We start from the raw sequence: 9,950 nt of genomic DNA on the forward strand, positions 1-9,950 counted from the left end.
TATGTTTATTGCGGCACTATTCACAATAGCAAAGACTTGGAACCAACACAAATGTCCATCAATGATAGACTGGATTAAGAAAATATGGCACATATACACCATGGAATACCAGGCAGCCATCAAAAAGGATGAGTTCATGTCCTTTGTAGGGACATGGATGAAGCTGGAAACCATCATTCTGAGCAAACTATTCTCACATATTCTCACTCATAGGTGGGAATCGAACAATGAGAACGCTCGGACACAGGGCAGGGAACATCACACACCGGGGCTTGCTGTGGGGTGGAGGGATGGGGGAGGGATAGCATTAGTAGAAATACCTAATGTAAATGACAAGTTAATGTGTGCAGCAAACAAACATGACACATGTATACACATATAACAAACCTGCACGTTGTGCACGTATACCCTAGAACTTAAAGTATAATAAAAAGAAAAAGAAAAAAAAGTTATAAATAAAAAGCTAGTATGACATGATATTACAGTTCAGGTTAATGAGACCAGGAACATCTGGGTTGCATTAATGTTATTAACAAGACAAAATACAAGAGTTCAAGAGTAAAATAACTATTAAATTTTGAAGTAGAATTTACAAAGTTTTAAAAACTTACAATGTCATATAACAAAAGCTGAATGTAAAAAACTATACCTATAAAATGAGCACAGTTTTTTATAGAAATATGAACAGAAAATGGAGAAATTAAAACAATAATACTATTAACAAAAACAAAATGCTAACATTTATTGAGTACGTCAAGGTACTTTCCAGGTATTTCATTTGAATTCATCACAACCCTATAAGATAACCCTCTTATGTCCTCCCTTTTACTGATTAATAAACTGAGGCATACTGAGATTAAGAAAGATGATCAAGGGCCCATATCTCATAAGCAACAAAGTCAAAATTCAAACCCAAGCAAGTCTGTTCAGAGCCACAGCACATAATCAAAAAAGACACAATAAATAGCCGATTTTGGCTTAAAATGTTGGTGATCAAACAATCATCTGCCTGAAACAATCTCTGTTTATGTTTGCTGTCCTGACAAGATTATTAATAACTCCCTTTTTCATGCCCAAAGTTTTTCAGTTTAGGTAATATATGTAATGGTCACCCTACCTTGAAAGTCCCTCCCAGATATCATGATTCTAAAAGTATGAAAAGAAAAATTAGAACTTGATTCAATTAGGTGATGAGGGGCACACTGTTGTGTAAAGAAATGGAATCAGCTGGGAATATTTATCTGTGTTTTCTCTAGTGTTTCTCATTATTCTAGAGAATAATTAATGGTGCCTTCTGTTAATTGCCTCTTCTCTCCCCACACCCAAAGGAAACGTTTAAGAGATTCTTTAGTTGTAAACACCTTTCTTGCAGCAATGACCAAAGCACAGAGCCATGGCCAAAGCACAGAGCCTAGGGGAAGCTGAACACTTGTATTACGATGCTTGTGGCCTCTAATTTTTGAAAGAACATGACACTCATCTGGGGACGAGAGCACACTTCAGTGGAAGGCAGCGTGGCAGCAGTACCTCTCAGAATTTCACGAAGATACACGGGTCAGGAGCCAAACACCTGCATGAACATTTGGGTGGGTGAAATCAGAATGGCGGAAACTTGGCTTCCATGCTTGAAACCCTTTCCTTTTTTCTTCTTTCTGCTGTAACCCTGCTCTCTTATGCACTTGACAAAGACCTCATGCATCCAGGCTCAACATCTGTTTTTGTTTGTTTTTGGAAATCTCATGATCCCTCTTCCCCACTCTCATAGAATAATATTAATTTTAATGGAAACCAAGGTATTGGAGTTGAAAAAAATAACCTTACACTGTTTCAAGCACTAGCCAGTGAGTAAAGTGGAATGGGGGGCATGAAGTTTTCCTGATAGCTTATCATCTGGACCATGGAACCTAATATTTTTACCACCAAATAATCCTATTTTACCTATAAAAATGTTTTTTAGTTAGCAAACCACCTTTAGATATAGTTATTATTATTCAGTATTAGTATAACGTCTCTCATTTTTGACAGCCTAGTTGTTATTTTACATATCAGAGTTAAGTCCTTGCAAAAGCATATGAAGTAATGATGATTCTTCCTTTAGAGATGAAGAAATGAAGGCACATAAAGGTGAATTACTTTGCCCCAAATCACAAAGTTGATTAATGGTGACACCAAATATACTCTGCTTTTCAATAGTTAATTTCCCAAGTTTATTTGTCAGAGATAATTAAAACTTTCGCTGAGTCTAAAATAGAGTAGGCAAAGGGGGTTAATGTAATTTTATGCTAAAGCAACTTGACAGTGTTGTTTTGTATAAATATATAATTTTAATAACTGTGAAATATTAAAAATGATCATTTATGGCCATCTTTGCATGCCAAAGGGATATTAATCATTGCAATAGTTGATGCAGGGGCAATTTACCGTGGCTACAATTTATGTTGGGCCAGTGTGACCTTTAGACTCCACCTACTTTTATTTTATTTATGATTTCAAATGAATCCTCAAAGCTCTAACAACTTATTCATTAATTTAATTAAATGGTGCAATGCTAATAGTGACTAGGAAAATAAAGATGAAAGAGATACAAACTATGTAAATTAGTAGTGTAGTATAATTGTTCAATGCTGGACCCTGGTGTCAGTCTATTTGAGAGGGTTCCCAGCTGTATCACTTATTAATATTGAGATCATGGGAAAGATCCCTGACTTCCTGTGCTTTATATTAAAATGAGATTTTTGTGAAGACTAAATAAATATATTAGAAGAATGGCTAGGACAGTAAGTGCTGAATAACTGTTACATATTATTATTATTATTGATGAAGTACTCTAAAAATTATAGTTGATTTATCTTTTTGATATTCAAAATCCATTAGTATGCAAGCTATATTAATAGATTTAAGCCACTTATTACTCACTGGTTCTGTTCTGCTTATTTTCTTCACTCACTATATATTAATTATTCCTAGTGTTCCATTATTGGAACGCTAAGCATGTGGGAGTCATTTATTTTATTTTATTTTATTTATTTATTTTTTATTTATTTTTATTTTTTTCCCTGTGCTTACTTTAAGGTAGTAATTTTTTTTTAATTATTATACTTTAAGTTCTAGGGTACATGTGCACAATATGCAGGTTTGTTACATATGTATACATGTGCCATGTTGGTGTGCTGCACCCACTAACTCGTCATTTACATTAGGTATTCCTCCTAATGCTATCCCTCCCCCATCCCCTCACCCCACAACAGGCCCCGATGTGTGATGTTCTCCACCCTGCATCCAAGTGTTCTCATTGTTCAATTCCCACCTATGAGTGAGAACATGCAGTGTTTGTTTTTCTGTCCTTGCGATAATTTGCTCAGAATGATGGTTTCCAGCTTCATCCATGTCCCTACAAAGGACATGAACTCATCCTTTTTGATGGCTGCATAGTATTCCATTGTGTACATGTGCCACATTTTCTTAATCCAGTCTATCAGTGATGGACGTTTGTGTTGGTTCCAAGTCTTTGCTATTGTGAATAGTGCCACAATAAACATACATGTGCATGTGTCTTTATAGTAGCATGATTTACAATCCTTTGGGTATATACCCAGTAATGGGATGGCTGGGTCAAATGGTATTTCTAGCTCTAGATCCTTGAGGAATCACCACACCACACTGTCTTCCACAATGGTTGAACTAGTTTACACTGCATGTGGGAGTCATTTATATCTTACTGCTCAAGGTCATCGCAAAGGTCTGATTTTTCAAATTCAAAAAATTGCAACCTCAGGCATAAATGGGTTAATGTGATTAAAATATTTTAATAAAATAATCTATGAAAATTTATAATTATCCAAAACAAAAATAGCTGTGAGGAGTAGCATTGTTTTACAGTTTTGAAAATGTCATAAATGTCTGTTTCATAGAAGACAGCTGGATTCTTATATTTGTTTCTCTTTTAATCTGTTGCAATATACAGTTTTGGTTAAGGTAGATGAGGAAATCTGGTCTCACATAGATACGTAATTTGAAAAAGAAGGAGTATTTTAACAGTCTTTTCAGAGAGTTTTTGTTTTATAGAGGATTTTGTTTTCTAGAGAATACACTTAGCATTGGAATTTGACGGTTATATTGTGTTTACATATTCTTCCATATTAAAGGTTACTGACCTGCTTTCCAAACCCATCATAGTAGTTTGCACTCCCAATAACAGGGGATGAGGATTCCATTTATTTTATGTTCTAGTCAATGCTTGATATTGCCCCACTTCTTAATTTTTGTCAAAATGGCAAGTGTGAAATTGTATCCACTGTTTTAATTTGCATTTCTGTAATTATTCATTAGATTTAACACTATTTAATATTAATAATGTTCATGAATGGTTTCAAAATATGTAAGTTTTCAATTATGACATTTCTCTAATTATCAATTTGCTCCTGATTTTTAACTTAATAACACTGTAGTCAGAGAATGTTACCTATATGACCCCATTAAACTTTTAAATTTAAATTTTTCACAAATCAAAAGAGTGCTTCAAAATTATACTAGAAAGATATCCCCTAATGACACCACTTTCATACCATTCGTGCTATGTGCCTGACAGATACCATACATAACCTCAGTTAAAACCTGAGACAGGTTTACTATCCCTGTTTTACTGATGAAATAACAAGCACAAAGATATTAACACAGTTTGCAGGTAGCAGAACCACAATCCAAAAACAGCAGTGTGACATCTAAGTCCATGCTCTTAGTCACTGACTCATGCACAGGATTGTAATTCCATTAGCGATATGCTAACGTTTCCAAAGTGTCTTTTAAAAAGTCCCTTCCAAATGTTCTTATACTTTCTTTTGTTCTCATAAGAGCCTGATATACAATGAAAAGTATAGTCATCCTCTTCTACATGTGGAAAAACTGATGCACAGAACCATTGTAGTTTTTTTTTTTTTTTTTTTGCTTATGCATTTTTTAAAAAAACATTTTTTATTATACTTTAAGTTCTAGGGTAAGGGCCAAGGTCAATCAGGGTTATTTCCTCTAAATTGGATCAATATTTTGCTTGGCTCTGTGTTCAGTGTGGATACAAGGTAGTTTATTTCAATAGAAATTGGGATAACAACTGACTTAGATATTTATACTCTTTTTTCCTACAGATACTAGAATCACCGTGCAATGACTGAGGAAAGGAACAGTACAACAATTACAAAGTTCATTCTCTTGGGATTCTCTGAATTTCCAAAGCTCGCTATTTTCCTCTTTTCAATATTCTTAGGGATCTACCTCCTGACAGTGTCCTGGAACATGAGCCTCATCACGCTTATCAGGATGGACTCCCATCTGCATACACCTATGTACTTTTTCCTTAGTAATCTGTCGTTTCTGGACATCTGCTATGTTTCCACTATAGCTCCCAAGATGCTCTCAGACTTCTTCAAGAAGCATAAATTCATCTCCTTTATGGAGTGCAGTATGCAGTACTTTTTCTTCTCTAGCCTAGGTCTAACTGAGTGCTGTCTTCTTGCAACCATGGCTTATGATCGATATGCTGCCATTTGTGACCCTCTGCTCTACAGGGCCATCATGTCGCCCACCCTCTGCAGGCAGATGGTGGCAGGATCTTGTATAACTGGATTCTTGGGCTCATTTATCCAACTCTGTACCTTGCTTCAGCTCCCTTTCTGTGGGCCAAACGTCATCAACCATTTCTTCTGTGATCTGCCCCAGCTGCTGATTCTATCCTGTTCTGACACCTTTTTCTTTCAAGTCATGACCTCTGTTCTCACAGTGATCTTTGGACTCACGTCAGTTTTAGTTATCATGATATCTTATGGTTATATCATTGCCACAATTCTGAAGATCACCTCAGCTGAAGGCAGAGCCAAAGCTTTCAACACTTGTGCTTCTCACTTGACAGCAGTGGTCCTTTTCTTTGGCTCAGGTATCTTTGTTTATATATATCCTAATGCTGGTGATTCCCTGAGCCAAAACAAGTTGGCATCAGTCTTATACACAGTTATAATCCCCATGTTAAATCCAGTGATCTACAGCCTGAGGAACAAGGAAATCAAAGATGCCCTAAACAGATGGAAGAAGAGAATCTTCTCCTGGTGTTATGGAATGAAATAATGGAATTTGTTTCAGATGTATAAATAATGTGGGAAGAACAGCTGAACATTTATTTTCAACTCTCCTAATTGTTGGCAGAATTGTAGTTGCTCCTTATATAAACTCAGGGTTGGCACAAAATCAGGCAAATGCATAAAAAGTATCTTCAAATTTAATAACCATTCTTTATTAGTTGTACTCTAATAAATCAATAGGCCAGGCAAACCACAAGTACTTTTTGTAGCTAGTTGTGGCAATGGGACAGTTCACCTTGAATATTCAATTTCTATCTAACATGGCACTACCTCAAGAACTAGAGATGCTATTACCGGTCAGGGCTTCCAGGAGACTAGCAAGCCTTCTCATAGCATCTTATTTTAGGTAGAAGAGGGATTACTATTAATACAGAGAGATCTTTTTAAAAATAATTTCCCAATTAAGCTGAAACTCACGTTTAACCTATTCTTTCACCTCTGGAAATTTTGGATTAATTTCTTCATTTATGCATTTGTCCAAAGCCAAATATTCCTATCAGGTAAAAGGCTTGCTAAAGTCACACAGATAAAATTTGTTGTAATAGGAATGCTTAACGTGTCTGCTAAGTTAAGATTTGGTTGACCAGTTTTCTAGCTAGGTATTCCTAGACAATTCCTTGTATGTTATTCCTATAGTGTCTTTGTTTTTCCATCTTATCTCTATCATGACACCAGAAAAGAGAATCAGAAACTGGCCCACTGTTGGTGACATAATTTAGTCCCTGAGTTTTGCATTTCCAACTGTCTTACTATTAACATTTTTGGCTTAATAGGCCAAGTCCCTGTTACAAAGTTGTTTTTCCAATAATTAACAAATAGGAAGTGGTTGGTAAAATCATCCATAAAGAACGGAACCTCCAGGACCACAAGAAAGTCTGAATTTGGCTGTTTCCCTTATAACTTACTACAAGATACAGAGGAATGCTAGAGGATTGAGATTTAAAATACCAAACAAGGAAAGGAAGCTGAGGCAGAAAGCACACTTCTGTTGTTTAATCTTCTGGTAGGATTCTGACTTCCATAATCTTAGGCCTGAAATCATGGAAATTTTCAAGAGATTATATCCAGTAAAATGCATTTTGTATATTCCCCCCACCTCCCTCTGTATTCAGAAGGGAAAATTTCAAATCCCCATGAGTGTTCAGTTGCTAAAAATCTTACAGCAAACCTTTTAGATAACTGTAGGCACTACAATGTGAGAAGTTCTGCTTCTAATAAATACTCCATATCCCTGTGGGTAGAATCCAATTTCAGGGAGCTTGGAGATGAAAGGGAAAGTTATTTCGGAAGACAACTGATTTACAGTTATCGGATAGGATTTTGTTGAGAAGTTTGAGATGGGGTTGCAAGCCTAGATTTCATGTAAAGTTTTTTTGTTGTTGTTTTTGTTTTGTTTTTAACTAACTCTTGTTAGTGACCCCATTGAGACCTCCCTTGGCTTCAGTTTAAAACAAAGGATATTAGCTGATGACTATACTGACATTGAGAGAGAAGTAACTTCCTAAGTGCCATTCATTTCATTTGGTTGGGTGTTTAGTGCTTTTATGGTCACTGATTATTAGAATCTCTGAAGATAAATACTACTTGGAGTTGATATCACAATGAGCAGAAATGCTTTATCATGTAATATTCAAAAGCTCCTTAATTATGAAAAACATAATCTTCAGAAAAGAATGATGCAGCCTTTAAGTCAGAAAGCCGTATCTCTGCAGAAGACCAGAATACCTTTTATTTTGATATTGAAATCATCTGTAGGATATGGGTGTATAGGATGCATATCCCCGTGCAGAAATTTCTTATGAACAACAAAGGTTCAGAGATTAACTGGTCATAACAGACGTTCATAAATTAAAGACAAATTCTTGGGCAATATCATATATTTCTCTTTTTGTAACTACTCGTGATTAACATTTTTGTATTGGTGATGTATTTTTTAAACAAAAAATGTACTTTATGTGGTGTACTATGGGAAAATTGTCCGCATATTTCAATTATATTCCATAATATTTTATCAGTCTTTAGGCTGCTGCAGAAGCTTAGCACCATGGCTGGGAACGAAAGGCCCTGGATATGAAACAGTAAATTCTGTGTTTTAAGAAGTTGCATTTTCCTTGCTGTGTTAGTAGAAGAGGATGGGGTTTAATATATTCTAGGACTCTGGGCATAGGCTAAACACTCCTGATTGCTGATTGGCAGTTCTGTTTATCACTATATATCTCGATTAATTTATATGCAAAATTTGGAAAATGATTTTATATATGCCTATATCACATTTTGCATTAAGTGCTCTAATAGTTTATTTTTGGCACATGAAGGTGGAAAAGTGAAGATAATAGTGGAACTTTCAACAGGTCCCTAAGTTTTCTAGGTTGAGCCACATCCAGGGAAGTAGATCAATGGATGGCTATACCTATGCAAAGGCTACACCCATGCTTGAGCAGGGTTAGCACCTGGTACACGGGAATCAGTATACCTGTTTTTATCTGAGGACATGATAACTATGCCCACTGTAAAAACAAGATCTGACTTGTTTTACAAGATATGCTTTCTACAAGAAACTCGCTTCACTTATAAAGACACATATAGACTGAAAATGAAGGGATGGAAAAAGATAGTTCATACAAATGGAAAACAAAAAAGAGCAGGAGTAACTACACTTATATCAGATAAAATAGATTTTAAGACAAAACCTATTAAAAAAAAAACCAAAGAAGGTCACTATATAATGATAGAGGAGTCAATTCAGCAAGAGGACATAACAATTGTAAATATGTATGCACCCGATGCTGAAGCACTCAAATGTCTAAAGCAAATATTTTTAGAGCTAAATAGAGAGACAGACCCCAGTGCAGTAATAGTTGGGAGTTCAACACCCCACTTTCACCATGGTACAGATTATCTAGACTACAAATGAAGAAAGAAAAATTAGACTACATCTGCACTATAGACCAAATTGACCTAAACTATAAAATACACAGAAATTAAACAATCTGCTCATGAATGACCATTGAGTCAATAAAAAGGAAGTAAATTTAAAAATGTATTGAAACAAATGAAAATGGAAGCACAATGTACAAAAGCTGTAAGACATAGCAAAAGCAGTACGAAGAGGGAAGTTTATATCAATAAACATCTACATTAAAATTGTAAAATACTTTGAATAAATAATCTAACAATGCATCTCAAGAAACTAGAAAAGCAAGAGTAAAATGAATCCAAAGTTAGTAGAAGAAAATAAGTAATAAAGATCGGAGGAGAAATAGTTAATTGAAACTAAGAAAACAGTACAAAATGTAAAAGGAAAAGTTTGTGTTTTAAAAGATAAACTAAATTGACAAAACTTTATCTGGACTAAGAAAAGGTGAGAAGACACAAATAAGTAAAATAAAAGATGAAAACAGAGGTATTATAAATGATATCACAGAAATTTAAAGGATCATTAGATACTATTATCAGCAACTATGTGCCAATGAATTGGAAAACGTAGAAGAGACGGATCTATTTCTAGACTCATACAACCTACTGAGATTGAACCATGAAGAAATACAGAATCTCAATAGACCAATAACAAGTAATGAGATAGAAGGAATAATAGAAAGTCTCCCATCAAAGGAAAGAACAGGACCTGATGGCTTGCATTTTCTTTGCTGTGTTAGTAGAAGAGGATGGAGTTTAGTAGCTTCTATTCATTGCTAAATTCCACCAAACACTTAAAAAAGAAGTAATACTAATCCTACCCAAACTATTTAAAAAAAAATCAAACATGAGGGAATACTTCCAAACTCATTCTATAAGGCTAGGATAATCCTGATACCAAAACAA

The 9,950-nt window shown here is 35.1% G+C and overlaps 1 protein-coding gene across 1 annotated transcript; it reads left to right on the forward strand.

Annotated features, from left to right (window-relative positions):
* Positions 1 to 5,160: 5,160 nt before the first annotated feature.
* On the forward strand, positions 5,161 to 6,114 carry LOC102138778 (olfactory receptor 5AN6-like). Its single transcript, XM_015435286.4, has one exon. It carries the CDS (start codon positions 5,161 to 5,163, stop codon positions 6,112 to 6,114), a length of 954 nt encoding a protein of 317 aa, XP_015290772.4.
* Positions 6,115 to 9,950: the final 3,836 nt, after the last annotated feature.

Source organism: Macaca fascicularis, chromosome 14 (assembly GCF_037993035.2).
Source record: "Macaca fascicularis isolate 582-1 chromosome 14, T2T-MFA8v1.1".
Taxonomy (NCBI): domain Eukaryota; kingdom Metazoa; phylum Chordata; class Mammalia; order Primates; family Cercopithecidae; genus Macaca; species Macaca fascicularis.